The 27,654-nt window shown below is 53.5% G+C and overlaps 1 protein-coding gene across 5 annotated transcripts in view; it reads right to left on the bottom strand.

The window, feature by feature from the left end:
* PRDM11 (PR/SET domain 11) overlaps nucleotides 1-27,654 on the bottom strand; it is an 83,877-nt gene that overhangs the window by 17,039 nt on the left and 39,184 nt on the right. For 4 of the 5 annotated variants that reach the window (XM_070564887.1, XM_070564885.1, XM_070564888.1 and 1 more), the window contains exon 5: nucleotides 12,500-12,567. In XM_070564887.1, coding sequence (XP_070420988.1) covers nucleotides 12,500-12,567 — 68 coding nt within the window. Of the gene's footprint in view, nucleotides 1-2,969; nucleotides 5,147-8,080; nucleotides 8,503-12,499; nucleotides 12,568-27,654 lie in introns of those variants that run through there. The other variant, XM_070564889.1, reaches the window with a different exon arrangement.

Below are 27,654 nucleotides of genomic sequence, written 5' to 3'. Positions count from 1 at the left end.
TGTTCTACTCGGCCCTGGAGGAAGCGGTGACCTTACGAGGGGGACCACTCAAGTCCAGGGAACAATGCATTGTGGCACCAGGATGTAGCAGAGACCCCGGCAGGCATAAGAACCGGGAGGATGGGAACGCACACACTAGCTTTGGCTGCGTCCCCCTGTTGTGGGGAGCGAGCCACAAGCTCCACCCTGTGGAGGCGGGACTTGTAAGATCTACAGCGCTCAGAGCCCAGAACTTACTTTTGTCCAGGATCTTAGCCCCAACGCACCTATGTACGTGTCAGCACCCAACGTGAGTGCTGGTCTCCCTGAGCTTGAAGACTATCTGATCTGCGTGACGCCCAGCCAGGATGTTATTAACGAAAAACTCGGAGGAAAGGAGAGGAGGACCCCTAGCCCAGAGAACTCTCTCCAAATTAACATTTCCCACTCTCAGCTCTCCGGTTGTGGGAGCCTGCCCTTTCTCTGTATCTGAGATTTCTTCTGAACGTGAGGAACATTTTCCAGTCCCCAGTGTAGCACGAGTCTGGGGTTTGACACCCAAAGTGAATAAAGCTCGTGGTTAGCACAGGATAGAACTGAGCTACATGCAAACTTTCCTACTTCCTCATACGGAAGGCAAACCATTCATTCATCTTTTTTCTCACAAGAACCGCTCGGATCACAGAATACGAGGGAAGGCTACCGTCCGCTCTTCCTTCGGCTTCTAAAGAGCCGTCGAGCTCTAGGCTGGAATGAGTTTCTCTGGCGCTCGACTTTGAGAGCAAAAGAGATGAGGAAGATTTATGCAAAAGAACAACGTCTAGAGTACGTCAGAGGTTTAGAAAGATTCAAGTCAGTTTCCCTTTCCACCCCCTGGTGTTTTCCTACCCAGCTAGCATCAACATTTAGGCAGAGAACCCCAAATCTTTGGATGGATCACAAAGTATCTTCAAAGACCGATCAAAATTTGTTCAGCATCTGGTTGCATTCGGTTGTTTGGAAACTTGGCATTTGAAACATGATATATATGGCAAGTCTCAGTGACTCAGAACAACCCAGTTCCCTGAGAAGATGTTTACGCTATAGCATTTTTGAGGTGAAACGATGTGGAGCCAGCTAAGTCCTGGCACCAAGTGCCTCGAATCAGGTCTGCCCCTTTGAAATACTTAGCAGCACCACCCAAAGGCTGGACCCGTTCCCAGAATCCTCCTGTCCCCACAGGGCAAGCCCTTTATGAAGGACCATGCCTGCCCCATCGCACGGCTGCCGGTGAGCGAGAGCCCTCCCTGGAACAGATGGCCGCCAGCGAGTGGCATCTTCTATTTGTTGAGTTTCGGTCACTACCTCCTTAGAGAGAAGACACAGAGTATATCAGAGGGGCTAGAAAATGCTAGCTCTCATTTGATAGCATTTCAAGTCAGACCCACGGAGTTGGGGACCTTGGAAGCACTCAAGGGGGCGGGAGTAGACGTGGGGGCATGTTCTGAACTGAACCTTCCACGATGATAATGGATGGACGCAGCTGACTTTGGGTCCTGGATAGATAAGCGCTAAGACCATGCTTCTCAAGCCTCACCCACTGCATCTTATCAAGTGCACCATATTTTCTAGCTGTGCCAGTAAATGGCTATCAGTTCCAAGTCAAGAGAGAAAGTAACTCACGGGGCATCTATGTTGTCGGAGGAAACAGACAAAGGCCAGACTCAGATTCCCCTGCTCGGTGGGGATGGCTCCGATGGAAAGGAGGCTGTCCTGGAGGCAGAAATGGGAAAAGACTGGCCAAGAAGAGGCAGTTCTGTGTTTTCACATGCATTTAGGTCTCCAGGATGGGAGGGTCTTTGGATCAGGCACCCACCCACCAGGCGGTCACCCGGCCTCCAGCAGAACAACACCCAGCCAGTCCTTGGCACGGCTGGAGGCCCCAGACCCCTAGGAGGGACTTCCCTATCAAGCTGAAACTGGCTGCCCCTTCATTTCCATCCACTGGCCCCAGGTTCACCTTCCCGCGTTGACATGCTTTCCCCATCACCCGCGCGGAAGCCAAGAAAAACAAACTCAAGTCTTTTCGATTCAAAGTCGGTAAGTCCCTTCATCTCTCTATCTCCTTTGCTTCCAGTTTGAACGCCCCCACCCACCCCGCATCCCCAGGACCAAAGGGAGAGGCCAGCCAGTCCCTGCTTAGCACTTGACCTTGGTGGGGAAGACCTGGGGCCCCGTTTCCCAGCATCTTTGCATCTCCTGGAAATCGGGTAATCTTGATTTCCATGGCCATGTTTTTTGGCCAAGAATGGCAGAAGATGACCTGGATTCCAAGAGGTCAAAGGCAGGCTAGAACCTTCCAGAAACGCAAGGGGGTTTGGGGACATCCTGCCTGGGAGAGCGTCTCCCTGTCGCGGTGAACAAGCCAGGGCAATGCAGAGGGTGGACGGACCGCCGTGCTGAGGAGACGCCCCGCTGGAGCCAGAGGAAGCTGCTTCCTTGACTTTGGGAAGCCTCAGATCTCGATGGGCAGGGCCTTGCCTGTGACAGACAGACACCAGGGTCCATGGGGAGCTGTCCAAGAAAAGTTCACACCTCGGGGAGGGGTCCCTAAGATCCACTGGCAGATGGACGGCCCCTGCCCCTTCTGGTGTCTCCTGCCAGAGACAGTGATGTTCTTTCCAGGACCCCTAACTCCTTTCAGGGAACAAAAGCTATAATCCACTTAGCAGCATCTCACTTTTGATGTGTCGAGAATTTCACTGCAGCTAAACGGGTAGGAGGGTGCTTCGACTCCCTCAGCCCCTCAGTTGCTTTCCTCTCCTCTAAGGGCTGGCACGGTGTTGAATACAGGGCACCAGAGCGCTTCTGGGATCTGAAAAACGCCAGCCCCGGAGCCTGTCTCTATAGCATGGCTTTCCTCCATCATAACCCCTGCTCTAGGGGCCTCGAGGTTTGCACAGGAAGCGAAGAAAGAGAATACACTCCAAAGAAAGATCCTGGAGACTGGGTGTGTTCCAAGTGAGAGATCAATTTCTTTTTATTGCCATCTTAACAAAAATACTTGGGAAGGCAATCTTTGATTCCAGCATCGGAGGGCAGGGCAATGTCAGGCAAGGATCAAGCCTTTGGGCTATCCGACAGGGGCATGTTCAGTTTGGGGTAGCTGGGACCCCTAAAGAACCACAGAATGGGGAGATGGAGCCAAGGACACAGGGACATTGCAAGTGCCCTCCATTCTCCCTGCATGGGACAAAGCTTGGTCTAGGCTTAGAAGCAGCCCTCCAGGAGCCACCCCAGCAGGCACAGGGTATTGGGGTCCTCCCAGCTCCCACTAAGGCTCAGGGTGGCAGGCGTGGGAGGGTGGAGGGCCAGGGTATGACAGTTTCTCCTACGGTCAGCCTCAGGCCAGGGAGCAACGAGGGCATGGAGCTGAGCTGCGCCCATGTCAGAGCCAAGCTGGCATCTGCACCCCCACCTCCCCCCCTCCCTCTGGGAATCAGCCTCTCTCCCCACACTCCAGAACGAAACAGGAAGCTAGAGATGTGTGTAGCTAATGCATATGCAGCCCAAGCAAGCAGGGGCAAGGCATGCTGAACTTGGAACAGATAGGAGCCCTCCTGGGCTCTGGGTTCTTCTAGAAGCCAGAGGAGGGGTTGCCTTGTGGACCCCAAGACTTGGGCCCTTTGTCTCCCCCAGCCACTGGCCATCAGCCTTAGTGCCGGGGCCGGGTGGACAGACTCACCTCCTAATGCAGCTGTTGCCTCCCCTGGCACCAGGATTGTGGTGAGGCGGGGCAGGCAAGAAGCAACACCCCTCCCCACTCCAGATCTGGCCCCTGATGGGGAGCTGGAGACATCCCCAGACCTGGCTTCCAGTCCTGGCCCCCCAACTAACTGCGGTGTCATTTGTCATCTGTGGAATGCAGATGATGATGGTTATAATGATGATGATAATACCGGACGTGGCTGCCTCTCCAGCTGTCCCGAAAACCCACTGAGGTCACACATCTGCAAATGCAGGCACGAGTGCACAGGGCCCTCTGAGAACACCAGGTCGTCTTCTCTTTCCTCCGACGTCATCCCATTCTTCTCCCCATGCCACAGAAGGCAAGCACAGCAGCTGAGCGCACGCACATGGCAAGCGGAAGGCGGAGGCTGGGGCGCCACCCGCCGGGGCTCCGAGCCCTGGGGGAGGGACGGACAGACCCCTCCTGGGAGGGCTGAGCCCCACGTGCCCATCCTCAGGCCTCACCCCCTTCAGAAGCTGCAGAATCGGGGCCTGGGAGGCTGGCGCAGCAGCCCTGAGGTTGGCAAGCAGGATTCCATCCAGATGCTCCCCCTTCCCCGTAAGCCTGGTACCACGGGGTGCAGATCAGAGGCGGCGAGCCCTCCAGGCCGAGCAAGCCTCAAGCGGGTGGCCTCTCCTGAATCTAGAACATCTGCCAAAAATGAGGGAGTGGGGCTGAATACATGCTGTTAGAGCACAGGGCAGCCAGCCTGCGCTTGGCGAGATGACAGCCCCCAGCACCCCCAAGTGTCCTGGACACGAGAGACTAGCCCCCGTCTCTTGGCCAGACACCCCTTCTCCATCCCTCTTCCTCCTCAGGGAGACTGGCGGGGTCAGAAATTGTGCTTTCTCTTCCGAGACCTGGTAGTCCGTGCGGGGGCTGGTGCCGGGGGAGGCTGTGAGGTCTCTGCCGGTGGCTCTTCGGTCTGAGGGGTGGAGCCCGTGGGGGCGGCCCCAGCCGGCCCCTGAGGAGAGGCCTGGACCCCATCCCGGATCTCTGTCAGCGTCTGGCACAGCTGACCGACGCGGCTGGTCAGCTCGGCCATGGCCTGGCTGAGGACGTGCATGCTGCTGGCCATGTCCCGGTGCACGGTCACCAGCTCCTGGCAGAACTGACGGAGCGCCTCCGTCTGCTGGGCGTGGGCCTGGAGGAGCTGCCAGTCAAGGCCCGTGCTGGCCGCGCTGGGGTGTGGCCGAGGGGTCCTGCAGGCGGCCTGGGCCTGGGGCGAGGGCCGGGCCGGGGCCTCTGGCTTGGCGCCCATGGGCTCGGACTGGTCTGAGGAGGAGGAGGAGCGGAGCAGGCTGGGCCTGGCCAGACAGGCCTCTTCCTCTGGTGACCGCGGCCGGGGCCCCCGCAGAGGCTGCCGGGAGGGCCCGGGTGCCTCCTCGTCTTCGTCATCTTGGGGGATAGAAACAAAGAAGGGCAATTACAACAGGGAGGAAGCGGGCAGCCCACGGCTTGGATCCACCCCCAGAATCACCTTAGCATCCCCCTCCGCTGCCACCCCTCAGCCCGGTTCAGCACATGCCCGCTCCCCACCCCACCGGGGAGAAACACCTGCTCCCCAAACCCCAAGATACGGGCACCAGGCGTCCCTGGGGAGAAGGATGAGCCTGAGCAGGGCACAGGTCGGGGGACTTGGAGACCCCAGCCCCAGTGACGGCATATCTCAGTGACAGCGTGCCAACCCATCGCTCTCTTCCTCTCTCTGCGACTCAGTTTCTGCAAAACCAACAGCTGCTCTAGCTACCTCCCCAGCCACCTGCGCCCCGAGCAGGGCTGTTAGGAGACTACGCGGGAGAGGAAGATGAAGGCATTCTGCCAAGCTGGGAGAGCGACACCTGCCAACAGGTGCTCTGATGCTCTGGGCCGCTCTGAGTTCCAGCCTCCAGGAGGCCATTCCTGAGTGGCCGGGGGCCCCCTTGCGGCCCTGCTGGAATCTGCAACTTCAAGTCGCGGCAGGGGGATGCCTACAGGCGGGAGGCGGGAAAGGATGGCGCCAGGACAGACAAGGCCTGCCAGTGCAGAGCAGGCAAGCCGCCTCTGCAACCAGCCCTGACGTCCCCTCAGTCCCCCAAGGCGGGCAGCCCAGGCAGACACGTCGCTCCCACCCAGGAGCGCCTGGCGGCACGCAGGGACCATCAGACAGACTGCTCCTTGCAGCCAGACCCAGGGAGGGGCCCAGCCCCTCACACGTGGGCCTCGGCTTTGCCATGATCAAGGCTATGAGCTCCTTGCCATGGCAGGAATAAAAAACACACAGGCTGCCCCTACGGACAGGCACACCCTCCCTGCCTGTACCCGAGGGGCTGAATTCCAACCCCCCCCCCGCCCCCACCCAAGGGGAGGTGATGGGGAAGACAGACGGATTGTTCGTGCCCCTAGCCGCATGCCTCCTGCAAGAGTCCTGGGGCCTCATTTGGGCCGGCTCAGTAAGAGAGTCTGGTGCCTGGGGACCCCTCTTGGTGGGACAGCGGCCACCCCCAGGATCCCGACACCCCTCTGGCGTGGCAGGGTTGGAAGGAGCAGGGCGGGCTGAGGTGAAGCTGTTCCCCTCTTCCAGGGCCTCATTCCACTGAGCCCCGGGCCAAGTTCTGGAACAGCTGGTCCACCGCCGGCGGAGGGAGGGCTGGCCGAGCCCGCGGCGGAGGGGTCCCGGGCCCCCTGCCCAGCCTGGGTCACACTTGGTAACCTCGTTACTTCGCTCCCAGGGAGACAGAGAGTGAGCAGGGCAGGGTTTAGAGAACGGACTTCACTGGGGGCAGGGTCCCCTGCTCTTCCTCTTAATTGGGAAGAATCATCACAGGGAGCTGGCAGACCAGGGTTCAAGTTCTGATTCTAAATTGGGCTCTTGGGGTCATTTCTGTCTCTGGAGCTTCACTGCGTGGTCTGGAAAACGAGGAAGTCAGGGATGGTCTTCACGTCTGTCCCCTCCCAGTCCTGAAAACCTGACTCTGAATGGCCACCAGTCAGGAGCCCCAGCCAGAAGGGAAATGAGCAGGATGGCCAGGCACAGGGCCTGGGATGGGAAGGCCGGGTCTCTGAACCCCCGTCCCCAGGCTGGCCAGTGGCCGGCACCCCTGGACCCTCTTGCCTTGCTCTGTCTCTCTGAGGCCCCCAAGTTGGGACTGTGGCCTGAGGGTGGGGGCGTGTGTGTGCAGAAGCAGAGCTGAAGGGGGTGCACCCCCAGCCCCGAAGGGCCTCAATTGCTCCCCCTTCTGGTGAGCCCCGACTCCAACTACAGCCCCTCAGGATGCCCACCCCAGCGGGCTGGGCCAGGAGGTTCCACACCCAAGTCTGTCCTGAGACACGGCAAGCAGAGGGGAAAGAAACAGACAGATGCTGAGGGAGGAGGGGGTGGAGGGGGACCTGGGACGGGGAGGGGACCCGGTGAGCACAGAGAGAGGGATCTGGGAGCCGTAGGGCCCGAGCAGGAAGAGGCAGAGTAAGGAGAGAGGTGAAGAGTAAGGGAGAAGGCAGCGTGGCACAGAAAGCAGAAAGTCACACAGAAATACAGACATCGGGAACAGACGGAGGAAGAGGACAGAGCTTTCCAGGGCCCGGGCCTGAAGACTTGGCTGCCTTCCTCCAGCACCCCCTCCCCCTGGCCTCTGCTCTGCGCTTCCCTGGCTGCTCTCTGTTCCTGGAACGTGCCAAGCGCCTTCCTGATGTGGGGCCTCGTACATGCTGTTCTCCTGCGAGGCTCTGCTCTCCCCTCCCCTCCCCTCTGCTGCGCCCCACGCCGCCCGGCCGCCTTAACTCTTGCTCGACCTCCCGGCTCAGTTCCACGGTCCCTCCCGGGAGCCTCCCCCAGGCCCGAGAAGAGCCACCTCCACCCCCTCCCCACCCCCCGCCCTCCGAATGGCTGCACACAATTCACAGGGCCAAAGGCAGAATGAAAATGCATGAATATTCTGAGTCTCCGCAAGGCAAGAGCAGAGCCCGGAACCCAGCAGAGCCCGCGTGACACAGGGCCCCGAGGGAGGGCACCGGTCGCACGCCCACGAGGTCAGCCCTGCTCTGAGGACTTCCTGTGTCCATCCTTCATTCCTTCCCTCCAAATTCCCTCGTGCAATCGTTTAATTAAAGTTGGAAGTCCCCAAGAGCAGGGCCAGCATAGGTTTTACATACGACTCCGTCTTCCCAGCTCCTGGCACAGTGCTCAGGAAATATGCTAAATAAATGAACGGAAAGGGGTGGAGGAGACAGAGGAGGGAGAAGGAGGGAGGACTGGACCAGACAGAGAGGGACGGAAGAGAGGAGAAGGCAGGTGCATGGGAAATCGCCAGGGAGCCGGCGGGGGCTCGGGGCAGGGAACAGGGCGGTACTCACTGCTGGTCGAGGGGCTGTCCGTGCCGTCCAGCTCCACCCTGGGGAAGCTGCGCCGGGAACGGGCCGTGAGCAGCGCAGACTCGATGGCCCTCTCGTGGGCGGTGAGCACGACGGTGGGGGCCCGGCCCCCGGCCCCGGGGCCCGACAGCGACTGCTGCATGAAGGCCAGCTTGTCCTTGGTCCTCCGTTTCATGTCATCCCATCTGTGCTTAATGTCCTTGACGGAGCGGGGGACCTGGCTGACGGAGGTGATTTTCCGAGCTATGCCTTCCCAAATCTTGTCCCTGTCGGCATGGGACAGCCGCATGGTCTCCCTCCCAAACAGAACCGCTTCGTGACGGGTCACCTCCGTGACCAGAATGTCCAGCTCCTCCTTCGAGAACTTGGGCTTCCTCTTGCGCTCGGCCAGGGGCGCCACATTCCTTGGGTTGAATATCCCACAAAGCACAATTGGGTAAATGACCGTCAACGCGGGTGGTCCTCCTCCTTCCTACTTGCCGGCCACCAGTTGGGGAGCCGGGAGGGACCAGGGCGCCCTCGTCCGCTCACCACCACCACACCCTCCTCCTACCGAGAGGTCCCTTCCAGCACCCCTCAGAGGGCGGGAAGCGGCACGGTGCACGTGGGTGGGAGCGCTGGCCCGAGTCACACGCCTTCGGATTCGGGCCCTGCCTGACCTCTGAGCGGCTGGGCGAGCAGGGCAGCTCACTCAACCTCTCCCACTGCCTGGACCGGGAATAACGACCACACCAACCTGGTCGGGGGGGCAGGGGGAGCATAGTGATGTCAAGGAGCTTTAAAGCCCTAAACAGGAACAAAGGATCCTTATTAGGGTTAGGATCCCACGCGGCCTCTATAAATGGCTCGGAGGAAGGACATTTAAACAGGGAGACTATTTACACTGGGCCTCTGTGGTGTGTGGCCTCTGGTGATGCCCATCACAGTGTATTCACAGAAAGCTTATTTGGTCCCGCGGCTCTCTTCTCCTTCCTGGTCCCCCAGTCCCCGCCCAGTCCCCACATCTGGGCATGTGCAGGCTCCCCTCTAACTGGAGCGCTGGCTGGCGGCAGCTCCTGTTGAGGTGGGCATCTGCGGATTTGGGGCAGCTCATGGGTGCAATGTGACGAGCCCACGAGCTCCCTCCTGGAGACGAGTTCCCCTGGGCTGGAGGCCAGGAGTGACCTCGGCTTCCATCTGCACAGAACAGCCAGGGGCCCCGGGCAAGGGGACAGCGTGGCCCTTCCCACATGTGACCTGGCTTTGGAAGTCACTTTCTCCACAGCGTGGCTCTGTCCACCCTTTGTCTAATGCCAAAATGTCCCGAAGATCCATGCAAGAGAGAAACCGGGTAGGGAGGGGAACCTGGAGCCCAACTCGTGCCTCTGGCTGCCGCGGAAACCACAATGAGGCCAGGGGCACAAAGATCCTTCAGCCCTCACCTCCCACCCCACCCACCAGGATACCACGGCCCAGGAAGCGGGAGAGGAAGGCTGGGGCTCTGTTCCCCGGGCAGACAGCGTAGGGCCCCATCCTTGCACTCACAGGCCTGGGACTAGAAGCTGCGTCTCCTGTGCGAATCCCGCGTCCCCCTCTGTAAAAAGAGGGTGGTAACTACTGCCACCTCCCAGGGCTGCTGCCAGGGGCTCATGGGGGATTCTCCGTTTGGCCACCGTTGGCGTTTGGGGCTGGAAAAATTCTGTTAGTGGGGTAGGGGCGTCCTGGGCAATGGAGGATGCTGATCAGCACCCTTGGCTTCTGTCTGCTAGAAACCAGCAGCATTCACCCGCAGAGTTGCGACTCCAAGAACGTCCCGGGGCACGGCCAAATGCCCCCAGCCAGCAGAACGGCCCCTGGTTTCCGCCCACTGATTGCATGAACACGGAACATCCAGCACAGGGATGTCATAAAGTCAACACTCATTATGTGGGTACCAGCTCTCTTCCCACCCACCACTTGTTCTTTGAAGAAACTGACTATCATTCGGTCACCCTCAAGACCCTAAGCTGGGACAGTCCGAGCGAAGGTGTCTGCAAATAAGAAGGAGCTATGGAAAGTGTACCTTAAGAGACAAGGAGGTTCCCAGCATGAACTGGCTTCCCCCCAACAACACCAGAGGGCATCTCCATGGCAACACACCACACACCCAACCCCAACCCACTCAACCATCTCCTTGAGTCTTTAGTGAGATGAGGGCCCACCGGCTGTGACTACCCTGGCGCCATCTTGGATCAGAACAGGGCTGGGAGCAGGAGCAGGTCAGATCCCACGCCAGCGACGTCGTGGCCCCACAACCCACCCCACACAAGGCCCGGGAAGCCACACTCCTCCCGGTCCCTTGTGCACAAGCAGAAGGAAGGCTAGCCCGGAAGTCCAGAGGCGGGTTCACATCCTGCCTCTGCCACGGACCGCATGACGGCGAGTCAGACCTTGCTCTGCTCTGGGCCTCAGTTTGACCACTGTGACCTGAAGAGCGGTACAGAGCAGGGGTTCTCAGAATCACCGTGGAGAGCTTTACGAAATACCAACGCCCCGGGCTCAGCCCGGCCCAGGGAAGTCAGAAACTCTGGGGTGCCAGAGGACCACTCAGTCAGTCCAGAGGAGGGATGTCTTTCTTTGGGGTTGCAGAAAGCCTCGTCCCCAAGCTGAGATCAGAGACGGGTGGAAGAGCGACACAGAATCGGCTGTACCGGCCAAAGCTTGAGGAGCCTTGAAAGCAACGGGAGGAAGCCCTGATGCCAGCCGACACTCAGACACACTCTCCTCCGCTTGCGAGAGCCAGACGGGGGCCATCGGGACCGCGAGCACAGGCCCGGGCTCTGGGCCATGCAGCCCACCCAACGGCCTGGGGACGCCTGGTCCTCGTTTCTGTGTCTCTGCTCACAGCGCCCTCAAACGTACTCCTGGCCCCTTGAAGGCCCAGCTCAAAGGCCCCCTCCTCGTTCTGCTGGGCCTTGCAGCACCTCAGCTGTGCCCTCATTCAACAACTGTGTTAGAAAAGGCATCTTCCTCAGTGGGAGCTGTGAGACCCGGGAGGGCCAGGCCGCTGACCCACCGAGGGCACCCGTTACAGGGTCTGCCCTGTAAATGGGTGGTGGGGTGTACGTGCTGATCCCCACCCAGCGGTCAGGGAGAAGAGGAAGGCTGTTGGGAGTGTCGATCGCCGTCCTGAGCCACTGTCAGGGCACGGCTGATGGGATGACGTGAAAGGGACCTGAGGCGCCCTGGGTGCCTCTGCTTTTGCACCTGTTCAGTGGCAGTGAGAAGAGCTGCCCCAGCAAATGAAAGCATGAATCCTAAGGTGCTCTGGAGAGTGTAGACTGAGGCCCGCCCCTCAGCGGATCTCAGCTGGGAACACAGGTGGGCAGGGAGGCCGTGCGGAAGGGGACAGGACACCTGGTCATGGATGCCCCACCTCCAGCCAATTTCTCCTCCTGTGCTTGGAATAGTCTCAGAGTTTACAGGCAGCAAGCTCCCTCCGAAAAGCCCCTCCCCGCCCTCCTTCAAGCACAATCTCTCCTGCCTCCGCCCCCTCCAGCCCCATGAATCAGGGAGCTGCATAGATGCCGACGGGTGGCCCGATTCACAGCGTGGTTGTGCCCCTGGGTCCAGCCACCCAGGGCTCCTTTCTCTCCCAACCCAGACTCAACCCTCCCTCCAATGCTCCAGGGTCCCAGACAGAGGCCACCAAGCAGGCCACAAGGTAAGTCCAACCTCCCCACAGCCCAGAGACCCCTCCAGGCAGGGTCCTGGCACAGCACACAGGCCAGAGGCCAGAACTAAGAGCAGAGCCCCACGCTCAGCCCATGGTTCCAGGCTCAGCTCAGCTGCTTCCAGGCAGCCCTGGGCCAGGCTCCCGCTCCCTCTGGCTGGCCATGAAGCATCCTGCTAGTGCAGACTTCTGTCCCAAACACCGGACCACGGCAAAACCACTCTTGAAAGCACTTATGCCTGGGCAGCAAGCACCCATCGAAAACCGAGCTAGAGAATGTGCCGGAAGCCTCCTTCTCCATGGGGGCCATTTAGACCACTGTTGGTGGCTGCCCTGGGACGCGCTGTGCCCCACCCCAGTAGGAGTCTGCCCTGTGAGAGGTGTCCCAGTCCTGGGTGGAGGGACAGCCCTCCTCGGCGGGGATGCTGTCAGGAGCCAGGGGCCTGGGGACTTCAGACACTGGCAAGTATGCAGTCTCTAGGGGTCCCTGGAGCCCACTGACCTGGCCTCAGGCCTCCTCGAGCTCCCTGATAGAAGGCCGGGGGAGCAAGAGGGACCCCAGAGCTAGACACGTCCCAAACCCTGCAATAGGCAGTCCCGGGCCTTTGGGCCTCCACCACTGGAGACCCCACGGGCCCAGCACGCTCCCTCGGCCTCCTTTCCAGAGTTCGGGCAGGGCTCCCGGGAAATCTGCAGAGAGCAGGACTCACCTCATCCAATTGGCTTTAGTCTCGTCGGACCCGTCTATGGACTTGTAGCGGTTGTTCTTGTCCACAATCTGGAAGACAGAGAGACAGTCTAGAAAGGGCCATCTGAGAGGGGGCTCGTGTCCTCGGGCTCCTCCCCAAACCAGGGCCCCGGGCCTGGCCCCATCTGCGACCGCACAGAACCTGCCCTATGCCCCCCAGCCACGATGCCCCCACCGCAGCGGGACTGAAACCTGGGCCCGGCCAGGAATCACACCTCCCGGCTCTGTCTGGAGGGAACAGCAGCACGCGGCTGAGGAGCAGCATGTCCTCCAGCCTCCCGTGGTGGCGTCCGCCCGCCTCTCTCACTGTCTCTGTGGAGACCGGCCGGCACGTGTGATGGAGAGGCCTCTCCGTCTCCCCAGTCTCTGAACGTTCCAGAGCCGCGGGGTTTGGGCTGGTCCTTCTGTCTTCTGTAACACTGTCTTTATTTCATCACCTCTCTTGAATCAGAATTCAGCTGGGTGTGGGCTTCCAAGCAGATGAAGCTTTATTTTCTTCGAGCGCTTTGAAGATTTCCAAAAAGGTTGCATAGGGGCTTAAGCAACCTCGTGCTACTCTAACGTTGTTCATTTGTGGATAATAATCTCCCTACAGTAAATTTGCAGACTTGCCCTTGATTCCTGATTTTTCTGCAGTTTCTCTATGTGGTTTTGAGGTGGAGATTTCCTTTTGAAAAATTCTCCTCATGACTTGATGAGCACTTCCATTTCTTTTTCAATTCTGGAAAATTCTCAGCTTTTATGCTAGTGAGTATGGCTTCTCAGGCATCTTCTCCAGCTTCTTCTTGTAGAATTTCTATTAAACATATATGAGAACAGCCCACTCTATTCCCCACGTCCTGTAACTATCCTTCCCTATTTTTCTCTTTATCTTTTTGGGCAATGCTCTGGGAAAATTCCTCAAAACTCTCTTCCAATTCACTAATTCTCTCTTTGACTGTGTCCAGTCCAGAATTTATCCATCCATTGAAGTTCTTCCTTTCTTTTTTTCCGTCCTTTTTTAACAAGTACTTTTAATGCAATGAATCTTTTTCATTCCCAGAATTTTTAATTCGTTCTTTTTCACATCCATCTTTTTTTTTTTTTCAATCATCCTCCCTGTTTTTGTTTCATGACATGGTCCTTCTTTTTCCTTTTCTAACAGTTTTATTGAAGTATAACTGACATATAATGTACCATTTGATAAATTCTGACAAATGGGTACACTCATCCTCACAATCAAGATAACAAACGATTCCATCACCCCCAAGAGCTTCTTCGTGTCCCCGTTATCTCTGCTTCCTTCCTCTCTCTGTGCCTCCTGTCCCCATCCACAGGCAACCAGTGAGCTACTTTCTGTCACTATAAATTACTTTTCATTTTCTATAATTTTATATAAATGGAATCAAATGGAAGCTGTGTCTGGTTTCTTTCACTTAGCACAATCATTGTGAGATTTGTCCATATCGCTGTGGGCATCAGAGTTCACTGCTTTGTATCAGTGAGTAGTATTTCATTGTTTGGGTGTACCACGATTTGGTTTTCTATCTATTTATTGATGGACATCTGATTGTGTCTAGTTTTTGGCTACAAATACAGCCGCAGAGAAAATTCCCTTACAAGTCTTTGTATAGACACACACACTTTAATTTCCCTTGGCAAATACCTAGTAGTCAAATGGCTGGGTCACAGCATGTGACCAAAGTATAGGCTTGATTCTCAAGAAACAGCTCAACTGTTTGTCAAAGCAGTTGCACCATTTCACACGCCCACCAGCAGTGTCTGGACCCACCAGTTGGTCCACATCCTTGCCAATACTTGGTATGCACAGTCTTTTATTTTCGCCATCCCAGCAGGTATGAAGCAGTGTCTCATTGTGGTTTTAATTTGCATTGCTCTGATTACTAATGATACTGAGCATCTTTTTTATGCACTTATTTGTCAGCTGCATATCTTCTTTGGTGAAGCGTCTGTTCAAATTTTTTGCCCAGTTTTTTAAGTTGGGTTTTTGCCTTATTGTTGGGTTTTGAGAGTTTTTAAAAAATATAAATTGGAGGGGCCAGCCCTGTGGCCTCGTGGTTAAGTTCAGCACGCTCTGCTCCAGTGGCCTGGGTTCTGTTCCCAGGCACAGACCTACTCCACTCATCAGCGGCTGTGCTGTGGTGGGGACCCGCAAACAAAATAGAGGAAGATTGGTGCAGATGTTAGCTCAGGGCCAATCTTCTTCAGAATAACATATATATATAAAGTGATACAAGTCCCTTATCAGACATATCATTTGCAAATATTTTCTCCTAGTCTGTAAGTTATTTATTCCTTCTCTTAATGGTGTCTTTCTAAGAGCAAAGGTTTTAAATTCACACAAACAAACAAAACTCACTGTCTTGCTTTTTTTTAACAGATGTTATCCTTCCTTTATTTCTGTGAGGATCCTAAGGCTGAGACTGCTAATTAGCCCTCATTATCTATTATCCCCTTCATCCACAGAAACAGAACCCCCGATTATAACTGGGCACCTGGCTACCTGTAGTAACAGAATACATGTCTTGGCTTCTCCTCTAGCTAAGTTCTGGCCAATAGGATGTAGGTGGAAGTGTCATGTGTCAGCTTCCTGAAAACTTCTTCAAAAGACAGCAGATACATACCCTTCCACCATCCTGCTGCCTGGAATGCAGATGTGATGGCTGGAGCACTAGCTATCAACTTGGATTATGAGGATAATCCAAGCATTGAGACAGTGAAGTGACAAGCTGGATCAAGCTTGGTTTCCTGGGGACTTTGTGGAGCAGAGGCAACTCATCAGGCCTAGAATGTGCTCATAAAAGAAAACTAAACTCCTGTGTTGCTTGAGCTACTGTTATTTCGAATCTCCATTACTCACAGTCAAAACTACTCCTGATACAGACCCTAAACAGTTATTTTAAATTCATTTTCAGAATACACTACAATTTTTATTCTAATTAGAGTGAATTCATTTGTCATCGATTTTTGGAAGCTGTCTTTGTAACCTTAATTTTCTTCATTAGTCTCGGAGATTTCGTGTGGGGCTTATCTTGAGTGGGCGTCTCTCTGTCTGTCTGTCTCTCTTTTTCTCTCCTGCTTTTCCTCACTTCAAGCAGTCCACGTGGCTTCGCTCTCCACCTCACGTGGGACACTTTGACTTCGTATTGCCCTCAGCAGCTGCCACTGACCGTCACCTCTGCCTGCTCTAGACGGAGCCGTGGGCCTTCGCTTTCAGCTCTGTGATCACCTCCTCTTTCTTTCCTTCTTCTCCTCCCCTCCCCTCCCTTCTCTTCTCTTCCCTTCTCTCCTTCCTCTCTGCTTCCTTCTCTCCCTCTCCCCTTCCTTCTCTCCCTCTCCTTTCCTTTCCTCTCCACACACACCTTCTTGGCCGGTACTCTGTGGAGAGTCACATCCACTCCCACACTCCGGATTTATTTATCCCTCCCAAACTTTCACCTCCAGCCCCAGACGTCAATACCTAACTGCCCCCCTGACTCCCGCGCCACCCCCCGACGTCTCAGGAGCAGCTCAAACCTACCTCAGGCCCCGCCCCCGAGCCCGTTCCTCCATTTATCCCATCACAGTATTTGATACACCATCCACTCAGGTTAAAAAAAAAAGTCATTCTTTACCCAAAACCAGTGAATTGTGCACTAGAAACGAGTGAAGTGTACGGCGTGTGAGCTATAGCTCCACAAAGCTGTTGAAAAGGCGGAAAGCCATCCTCCATTCTTCGCCCTCTCAGCGCCCATTTCCAATCCCTGGGATGGTCCTCCAGTGAGGTTTGAACCTGTCTCTCCCCCGCTTCCTGCTCTCTTCGCGGCACAAGAGATGCTAACTAGCCTCCCTGAGGCCATTCCCAACTCTCCTCATTCTCCCCGTGCAGCCAGAGGACGCCTTCATCAGCATAAGTCAGATCTCATCTCGTCACTCTACCGCTGAAGAGTGGACCCACCGCACTTATGAGAACATTCGCACTCGTGCGCAGGCCCTCAAGGCCGTAGGACCTGGTCCCCGCCTGGTCCCCGCATGACCTGGTGCCTCCCTGCTTCTCGGGGGCCTCGGTCTCCCCCTTCACTTTTCTGCAGCCACGATGATCTGAGACGGCCCTTCACCCTGGGCGGGTCTGCTGCCTACAACCTCTTTTCCTCACTCTCAAAAAAACAATAATCAGGAAATATTTCAAGCATTCAGAAATTATAAAGAATAATACAGCTGACAACCCCACACCTATCAACTGGAGCCAACAAAAATTCCCACCAGCCATATTTGTCCCAGACCTCTCTCTCCTCCGGCTCCAAGAAAATGCCCAGATGTAGTTGAAGACCGGCCTGCCCCTCCCGGGTACCCACCATCCCGAGGCGGTAGGGGGCCTTCTCGCTTTTACTGTAAAGGACGGCTGGATAAACAGCGCGCACATGTCAAGTTTCAGAAATGGTACCCAAGCGAACACAGGGTTTTGCACTTTTTTCCCATTCAGTTTTATATGGCTGGTCCCTTCTCATCTCTTGGGTCTCGTTTCCATCACCTCCTCAGAGGAAGCCTTTCCTGACCTGAACCTAAAGTGGCTTCTCCCCCGCCATCACCCTGACCTCCACACGCCTGCCCCCCGTCAGGATTACCCTATGACGTCATCCCGTTACATCTTTTAGAGACCTAATTAAGGGCTGCATTTTGGTTGTTGATGGTGCTTATCTATTTGTTGATTTGGTAAGTGACTATTTCCCTCATTAGACCTTAAGCTAATGAGGGCAAAGCACAGGGCTAGCCCATTCACGATGGTGGCCTGGCCCCGGTTCCTTTTTTTTCAAAAGATTGGTACCTGAGCTAACATCTGTTGCCAATCTTCTCTTTTTTTTCCTTCTTCTTCTTCTCCCCAAAGCCCCCCACTACATAGTCGTATATTCTAGTTGCGAGGGCCTCTGGTTGTGGCATGTGGGACGCCACCTCAGCGTGGCCTGATGAGCAGTGCCATGTCCGTGCCCAGGATCCAAACCGGTGAAACCCTGGGCCCTTGAAGCAGAGCACATGAGCTTAACCACTCGGCCACGGGGCCGGCCCCTGGCCCCGGTCCCTGACACAGCACATGGCACTGGGTAGAATATTGGTGGTTGAATGAATGAATGATTAAAGGAAGAACGTCTTAAGTAAAAAGGGAGCTAACAAAAAAAATTTATACAGTGTTACTATTTAGTAAAAAGGAAATGAGTGGTGTGTTGGAGCTCGCTCATACTGGCCCAGGAGAGCTGAGTGTTAAATTTTCCGGAATTTCATGAACCAGTTAAACACAGCCGTTATTAAAAGTTAAACTATATAAACTTACAATTCCATAAGTTATATTTTTTCAAAAGGTAATGGATATTCAAAGCTTACTGCTCCCGGATCATCTTACTGCACTTTACTGTTATCTACGTTCTTGAGGATGCTGGCATCTTGTGTGTCTGTACAGCAGAAACATAATGGTTGTTCCTGCCCATCACGCCCACCTCCTCGCTCCGTGACGTCATGCCGGCAGCTTGAAATCAGCCCCGGGGGTCGGGGGCGTCTACTCCCTGGAAATCGGCACACGCGGCGCACTACCGTGCGCATCTTTATACGTGTGTGGAGTCTGAGAGCTTCGTTCACTCTCAGCTCTGGTTCCCTCTAGAGGCGAGGGAAGAGGGAAGGCAATGAAGCTCCTCCTTCATTCGTCTACTTAGGAGACTAGGCTGCCTTTGCTGTTCAAACCTCTCAGACAGACAAAAAGAGAAAACACGCAGCCCGGGCCCCCCGACCCCAACAGCATCCCCAGAGATGCCCCATTTTCAGCCGCCCCTGGAACCCCATGTACTTTATCATAGAGCTCATCCCCTGACACGAGCATCTTCTGATTGCTCCTCTCCCTCCTGGGGGAAGAGAGCAGCATCAATAGCCCCCGGGGCCAGTAGCAGGAGCAGCAGGGACGCGGGGAGTGGGTAGGAAGAGCGACGACGGAGCCAGAGGAGTCGGCTAGCATTAGCATCTCAGCTGCATCACTTACAAATGAGTGGCCTTGGACAGGTGGCTTTACTGGCTATGCCTCAGTTTCCTCATCTGTGAAATGGGGTAAAAACCAACCTTGAGCACTGCCATGCTGACCGATGAGGAGGGCACTCGTCAACGGTCACTATCGGCACTGTGATCATGCTTGTGAATGTTAATGAAGGGGCCAAATGTTAGTTATGACTCATCTGGGCGGTGGGACGTCTGCGGGTCAACGCTGACTGGTTGTAATGATTCAACTGGGCAGAGAGGCCTGGAAGGAAGCCGGGGGGACAGGGAGCCGCCTAAGACCTCTGCCACTGGGTCCAGATCCGGAGGTCAGCTGAAGGAGGTTTCCTGGCTTATCTTTCCTGCCAATCAGGATTTTCTTAAATCAAACATTCATTCAACAAATGTCACCGGGGGAGTGGCTTTCATTCATTCAACAAATATCACCGGGAGAGCGGCTACAGGGACAGGCTCTGGGGATAAACTGGTGACCTGGGTAGACAATGTCTTTGCTCTCACAAATCTCACAGTCCAGGGGAGACAGAAGAGAGGCCACCGGGACAGCCTGTGGTCAGGAACGTGGTGGGGAATTCTGTGCTATGCGGGACTCAGAGCTGGAGTCTGTACCTGAAAGTCAGTCATGGACCTTCTTGGGGGATGCGGAATCTAAGCTGAGGTCTTAGAGAAGAGGAGGGCAAGGGGAGGCCAGGTGGAGGGAGCAGGACAGGCGGGACCACACAGGGCATGCAGACCACGCCGACGTCACGGATGAGCCCAGACAACCCTAAGCAGAGAGCGGGGTACGGCCTCCAGTCCTGGGAGTGAGACGGTCCAGGAGCTGTCAGATGCTCGGAATCAAGACCACAGAAAGCTGGTCTCCCTTGCCCCATCTCTTGAGGTCAAGTCCTTGGCCCCCCTGAACCTGGCACTTCTGGGACCAGCCCTGGCTCTGAACCCTGTGACCTGAAAAGGACTCTGATAACCTGGACCTAACCAGAGAAGGGCGACCAGCATGGCAAGGAGCTCCCTTAGCCTGGGGAAGCAGAGGCCGGAGAACGCAAGGCCGTCATCAGACACAGGAAGTACTGCCACACGGGGTCGCAGGAGCAGGACCAGCGTGCACTCAGAGGGCCACAGCCCGGAACTCAGCACCAGGAAAATGCGTGCAGAAGAGCCCTACAGCAGGACGCGTGGCCCCGTGCGGTGGTGAGCTGCTTGTTACCGGGAGTATTTAAGCAGGAGCTGGACGCCGCGCTGTCAGGGAGGCTGAAGAAAGGATTCCCCGCTGAGCGGCAGCATGTCCTAAATGACGCTGAACGTCTGTCTAAAACTAAGATACATGATTCTATGCTGCCAGATCCTTAGGAAATAATATAAAAGCATGAGTTTTGGCCCCCAGGGTGGAGCACGGTCCATGTGGATCAGAAGGCTGTTTCCGACCGTGGTAATAATTAATAAAGGTGTCAACCATAAAGCATCAACAGCTGCCATTCGTGGAGCGAGTTCCCTGTGCCGAGGACCCCGATACACGGTCCCAGAAACTCTCACAACTCTACGAAGTACCGACTATTGTCATGCCCATTTTATAGATGGGGAAACTGAGGCTCAGGCTGTTAGGTTACCTGCCCGAGGCCACAGAGGAAACGCGTGGGGAAGCCAGAGTTCGCACTCAGGTCTTGCTGGCGCGGACCCTGCTCCTAAGCACTCGGCAGTGACGGGTGGACGCCCAGGCTCCCCCTAATGACCTCGTCAGAGCTGACCAGGAGCGTCCTGGAGCCTCTCCAAGCCTCCAGCTTTGCTCCTGCTCTGAGCGAAGTTGCTCTGAGGATCAGCGTGTTAACAGGGTGGAACGTTCCGCTTTGCGGCAGGTCGGCCGTGGTGATGGAGGATTCACTGGGGGGCTCCTCCAGACAGGTCGTAACCCCAGGCTGCAGAAGCCGCGTTTTCAAAAATCTAACCTGCCGGTAACTTTGCAGGAACCCGGCGAGTCCATAAAGCATTTCAGCCCTGCGCCTCCCCTCAGGGCAAAGCGGTCCCAAAAAGGATCTGTGATGCTGTTCCCAGTTGAGGAGGCGCTTTCACACGTCTCAGATGCTCCGCCCGGAACCTCTGTTCTCCAGCCACTTGCCACTCCAGCAAATGGAACCGGCAAAGAGAGAGACAGAGCCTGGCTGAACTTGAACTTGAACTCTGGCCTCTGTTACGCCCAGAAACATAGAGTGAAGAACCCTTAAGCTGGCAGGGAACCTCTGAGATTATTCAGGCCGGGGGTTCCCAGCCTGGTGTCCATGGACGGACGTCAGTCAGTAAGGGGACGCGGGGTCCCTTAAAATATGCACAGCAATTTGTGAATTTTGCTCTATAAGTATAACTTCTTAGGTGGCTCAAAAATGCCCCCAAACCATGATCTAACCCATCCCCAGCATCCTCCTCCATGTAACTGATAATGCAACTAGTTCTTCATTATATTGGTCTAAAATTATCTTCTATCAAATTTCAGAAAAGCCCTGGAGACCTGGTAAATGGGGCTTGGACAGCTCTTTCCTTCTGAAGACCGCCTGCTCCGCCTGTTAAAGGTGCTCGGCTCTGGGACCGGACTGAGGACCAGCCACCCTCCACTGCCTCCGAACACACTTGGCCTCACTCTTCCGAGTGATGAACCGGGCTGCTGGCGAAGCCGGTGGAAGGGGCCCTGCAGCAAGAACCTGAGGAGCAGCCATCAGCACACTGGCCTGAATCCTTCGTTATGGCTGAGATGAAAGATCTTGGGGCAAGAGAGAGAGAGAGCCAAGAGAATCTGCCCACCTGGGAGGCAGCAAAAAGGCAAATTCAAATGGACCTGTGGCTGGAGAGAAATTAGAAAGAAACAAATCTTCAGTGTCATGCTGCAGATCTGAAGGGTCTTCCAGGTGAACATGGCAGAGGGAAGCAGCTGGCAGGGCTGATGCGAAAAAGCCCTCCACGGAGTTGTTCAGTAGACAACCTGCACATCCATCATGGGCAGCTCTTCCCCCTCAAGCAGTGAAATGAACAAGAGATAGTCAGGGAAAATGCAGAGAAAAAACCCAACGCTCCACAGTGAGATGCCACGAGGATGGCTAGAATCAGAAAGTCAGACAACGAGTGTGGGCGAGTATGTGAGAAATCAGAAAGCTCACGTACTGTTGGTGGGAATGTAAAATGGTCTAGCTGGTCCGGCAAACAGTTGGGTAGTTCCTCAAATGATGAAACACAGTTACCTTGAGACCCAGCAACTCCACTCCTAGGTAGATACCCCAGAGAAGGGAAAACAGACGTCCACACAGAAACTTGTACCCAAATGTTTATAGCAGCATCATTCGCGACAGCCAAAGAGTGGAAACAACCCAAGTATCTATCAGCAGATGAATCCATCAACAAAATGTGGTACATCCTACAGTGGAATATTATTCCGCCATAAAAGGAACAATGCGACAATGGACACACGCCATGACAAGGATGCGCCTTGAAACCACGAAGCTATGTGGAAGAAGCCAGTCCCAGAAGACCGCACACCACGTGATCTCGTTCCGATCAAGATTCAGAAGAGGAAACTGCAGAGATACAAAGTTGACTAGTAGTTGCCTGGGGGGATGGGGAGAGGAGGGGGGAAGGGGTGGGGTGACAGCTCAAGGACACAGTTTCTTCCCGAGGTGATGAAAATGATCTAAAATCGTCTGTGGTGATGGTGGCGCGTATCTGTGAGTCTACTAAAGAGCATTGAATTCTACACTTTAAACGGGTGAATTGTATGCTATGTGACCTACATGTCAATCAAGCTGTTAAAAAAATAAAATCTGCCAAATAGTCATCAACAGCAATGAGACACGGCAAAGGAGACAAGCTTATAGCTCATGCTGGAAAGTGTTCCCGGAAGAAGCAAGGTCTCCGTGTGAGCCGGGAAGACCAAGCGGATGCCACGCGGACGGCGAGATACTCACACAGGGGGCTTAGAGATTAGGAGCCCGGATTCCGGGTTGAAGTCCAGGCCCCATGATTAGCTGTGCAGCCTTGGACGAGTAACCTGCCTCTTTAAGCCTCAGTTTCCCCGTCTGTAAAAAGGGGACAACACCTGTCCCACAGTGTGGTTGTGAGGACACAAAGGGTCAAGACACACAAAGCCTTTAGTGCCCAATAAATGGCAGCTATTGTCGAGGCTATTATTATTACTGTTATTGTTGCCCACCAACCCTCACCAGCATTTGCTGAGAACCCACTGTGGCTTACGGGATGCTGAACTGGGCACCGGGGGTGTCGATCAGACAAGATCTCTCCTGGAGGAATCTTCAAACCCCAGGAACTCCAAATCTCTGACTATTAAAACCAAGAAGTTTATTAGAAATTAGCGTTTCTCAAACCAGGCTCGGTGGGTATTTTCTCAAGATCCGAAAGTTCTCTCTCAGAATTTTTAATTCAATGTTTTCATTGAAAAACTCAATACACGGGCATCATCATGAGATTTCGGGCCCCACGAGAGGACTGAGTTGGCACCCGTGGTGGACGCCAGTCCTCGCCGTCCCCGTCATCCTGGGCCGGTGCGCTCGGCACTGGGCACTGTGTCATGGTGGCTGAACCTCCTCCCTCCTTGACCTGGGGTTCAGCCACGTGACTTGTTTGGCCCAATGGGATGTTAACACCCAGGATGCAACACAGGCTTGAAATGTGCTTGGGAGGGTGGGCTTGCCTCTGAGGCCTCTGCCTTCGCCATGAGAAGAGTTCCCCAAGGGCCCCTGCTCCTTCAGTCTGGGCCCAGAACGCACGCACATGGAGCAGACCTGGCTCACAAGGGGGAGCCCAGCTCACCCCACAGCTTGAAACAAAGCAAGCCAGCCAAGTCAAGTTACGTCAGCCGAACTGCAGTCCACCAGCAGATACATGAGCAAGAATAAGTGATTGTTGCTCTACACCAGGGGTCAGCAAACTCAGGGCTGCAGGCTAAATCCAATTTACCACCTGCTTTGGTACGGCCCACCAGCTAAAAATGATTTGTATTTTTTTTTTGAGGAAAATTAGCTCTCAGCTAACATCCCCTGCCAATCCTCCTCCTTTTTTTTTTTTTTTTTTTTTGCTGAGGAAGATTGGCCCTGAGCTAACATCTGTGCCCATCTTCCTCTATTTTATATGTGGGATGACGGCCACAGCATGGCTTGATGAGCAATACATAGGTCCACACTCAGGATCAAAACCAGTGAACCCTGGGCTGCCGAAGCAGAGAGCATGAACTTAACTGCTGTGCCACCAAGCCGGCCTCCTGTACATTTTTCAGTAGTTCAAAACAAATCAAACGAAGAAGATTTCATCATGTGAAAATGACACAGAATTCGAATGTCAGTGTGCATAAAACAACTTTTACTAGAACACTCTAGGGCTGCTCTGGCACGTCAGAGGCAGAATTGAGTAGCTGTGACACTGTATGGTCCACGAAGTCAGATATTTCCTACCTGGCTCTTTACCCAAGAAGTCTGTCCACCCCTGTTCCAGGTGACTGAATGTGGAGGCAGCTTGCTACACAGAAACAGCTAATGATACAACACCAGTTGTTACTATTTGCCATGAGCCAATGAAAAAGAACAGATGCAAACTTAATCCATGATGATGCATTCTGGCAAAAAAAAGACTGAGAAACATCATGGCATTTGCACTAACCAAAGATTTCCCAGTGTTTCAAATAGAGACAAACAAATAAAGATCGCATGACACAAAAGCACAGGTGTGCCACCGCCAAAGATCTGTGTCTTAGAAGTCACTACCACGTTCCCCAAATACAGCAGCTTAGTTTCAGGAAAGCATCATCTAACACAGCACATTCATTTCATTATTTGAATTATGTTGGATTCTGTAGTTCTGCTCAATATTTTATATTTGTAAGTCTGTCTTGGTTTTTTGGTTGTTTAAAAGCCATAAGAAATGTTGTGTCTATCGAGCTTTATAGCTTTTTAATTTACAGCAGAATAAAATAATGTAAGATTGGGACTCCGGGAACATTAAAAGTGATGACCTGGCCCACAGGAATATGAAAAGGTCTCAACATCACTTATCATCAGGGCAAGGCAAATCAAGCCCACAGGAAGTTATCCCATTACACCTGTTAGGAGGGCTACTATCAAAAAGATGAGAGAGACGTGCTGGCCGGGGTGTGCAGAAAGGAGAACTTTGAGTACTGCTTTGGGGACGTAAACTATGGAAAACAGCATGGAGGGTCCTCAAAAAATTAAAGAGAGAACCATCGTATGATCCAGCTGTTCCACTTCTGGGTGTTTATCAGCAGGAAACAAAGACCCTTAACTTGAAAAGATAGCCACACCCCCACACTCACTGCAGCGTTATTCACAACAGCCAAGACCCGGAAACAACCTACGGGTCCATTGATAGATGAATGGATGAAGAAAATGTGGTGTATACACACAAAGGAATATTATTCAGCCATAAAAATGAAGGAAATCCTGCCATTTGCAACAGCCTGGATGGACCTCGAGGGCATTATGCTGAGTCAAATAAGTCAAAGATAAATACTATATGATCGCACTTATATGTGGAACCCGAAAAAAAAAGAACCAACTCATAAATACGGAGAACAGACCGGCGGTTGCCAGAGGTGGGGGATAGGAAGTGGGAAAATGGGTGAAAGTGGCCAAAATAAAATAAATAAGCCCTGGGTATGTAATATACAGCATGGTGACTATAGCTATATATAAAAAAAAGTCACCTGAGTATGATACAGTGAGAAACGCGGCTGCAGCTGAGGCCACAAGGACGGCTGAAGGTCAAGTTAGGACCTGGTTCACATAGAAAATACTGGACCAGTTCAGAATAGCTCTTCACGCTCTACTTTTGCTCCAATATAATAGATTTTCAGAATTACAGACTCAGTTGCAGCCAAAACTGGTTCCCCAGCATATTATATTTTTAGGAGGAAATCTTTGTTTTGGTTTATGACTCAATAACCAAACTACCAGCATTTATAGAACAGGGATACAAGCCAAGGCCATTTAATGCTTCTGATGCTAAGAGGAATCTTAGGGTTGAGGTACATATTTTCATTCCTGGAAAAGCTAATATGGAATCAACAGTGTTTTAAGATCCGTAACAGTTTAGAACACAAGAAAAGCGACCTTTTCAAAGCATCTCTGCCCCTTTTCCTTCTAAGCATACTTGGTGCTTCTGCTATACCAGCCCCCTCCCCCCCAACACTACACATGTGCCCCTGGGCCTTTGTACATGCTGTGCTCACTGCCTGCGATTCACGTTCCCTCAGTTCCTGACTCTGCAGACCACTCACTTCAATTCATCTCTCAAAAGCCAGACCAGGCCTAGGAGCCAGGACCCCTGGCAGCAACGCGCACACCCAGTGCCTGCAGGTCTTCACTTCTAAACACCGTTCCCACTAAAACACATCTGACCTCCTAGGAGAGATGGCTGGAACGTCTTTTTGCACCAGAAAGCAAGAAAGTGCTAAAATAAGGACAAAAAGCCGGTCTGAACGGGCTCCCGCTGGCCAAATCTAGGGCAATTTAAACATCAAAACGAAACAAATAATGACATGAATGGACGGGAACACATCGAAGAAAAAAGAATTCAGAGTCCACACTGATACTAAAAGCCACTTTTAAATGGGGGATTTGGTGGGGGAGAAATTCGAGCACTTCTTTTTACAGAAGAATGTCAAATAATAAATGTAGAAGGAATGGTTAAAAATCATTCTGGTTAATAATCGACATGGGCAAGAATCATCCATAATTGCTAAAACCATTTGGAAACAGACCAGGGAAACTGCCAGCACGTGCCGCCTGCTACGGTCACTGAGAAAGACACGAGATCGCGGCACCAAAAATCTATAATCTGAATCTATCGTGAGGAAGCAACCAGACAAACCTAAGCTGCAGAACATTCTGGAAACAACTGGCCTGAACTCTTCCAAAGTGTTGATCTCATGAAAGAGAAAAAATAATGCAGGGGAACGTTCTAGAATAAAGGAGACGAGACAGGACAACTAAATGCAATGAGTGATGCTCGAGTGAGTCTTGAACTGGGGACAATCTCTAAAGGACATTACTCGGGGCAACTGGGAAAATGTGGATATGGATTTAGTTGAGACAATATTGCATCCACGGTTAAGTTTCCTGAGTGTCATCACCATATTGTGGTTAACAGGACCGGGGTCGGCGAACTCCGGCCTGGACGCCAAATGCAGCCCCCCAACCTGTTTCTATACAGCCTGTGGGCTAGGGATGGATTTTGCATTTTTTTAATGATTGAAAAATTTTTTTTTTCATATTTCCTTTATACGATTTTCAAATTTACAGGAAATTCAAATTTCATTTGAAATTATACGAAATGCACATTTCAGTGTTTATAAATAAAGTTTTATTGGAACATGGCCACGCTCCTTGGTTCACGCGATGTCCATTCCATGGCTGCTCTCGCCCTGCGATGGCAGAGTCGAGCAGGTGTGATAGAGACTGTAGGCCCATCAGGCCTGATGTCTGTAACCAAGTCTCAAGCGGTTCAAAAAAAAGCACAAAGGAATGCGTAAAAAAAAAAAAGACTGTGTGTGCACCACGTGCCTGTAGGAATACATATAGAGAGATACATAAGGCAATTGTTATAAAATGTTAGCAATAGGTGAGTTTAGAGGCAGGATGTGCGGGTGTTCATCATACCATTGTTACAACTCTTCTTCAGTTTGAAAGTCCCAAACTAAAGAGTTAATAGAAATTAACAACCAAACCAGCACGAAAGCACTTGCTGGCGCGCGCAGGCGCACACACGGCCAATCTGTTTCAAATATGCCTTCTTTTCTTCCTGGACAAGCCCATTATTCTTCCCTTCTCGGAGCCACCCAAAGCTTGGTAAGATCGCCCACTCCCGCTGACATCTCATGGCTTTGCGCTGTCTGCTCACACTTCCATCTCTCCCGGTTACTCAGCGTTTCTCAGACTCTGTTCCGGAGGGCGTGCCACCAACTTCTGCTTGTCCAAGTTCACGTTTTAAAATAAATCCCCATTTTACGATGGGAGCCGAAATGGAAAACAGGGAAATACCATTTCACGTCTGTTTCCCCCAGAATAGTAGGAGGCTGGCAGGCGGGGCGGTTGCCCGACAGCAGGG

The sequence above is a fragment of the Equus przewalskii genome, chromosome 11, assembly GCF_037783145.1.
Source record: "Equus przewalskii isolate Varuska chromosome 11, EquPr2, whole genome shotgun sequence".
NCBI classification, from domain to species: domain Eukaryota; kingdom Metazoa; phylum Chordata; class Mammalia; order Perissodactyla; family Equidae; genus Equus; species Equus przewalskii.
Note: the sequence above shows the minus strand (reverse complement) of the source record. Positions and strands in the feature narration are given on the sequence as shown.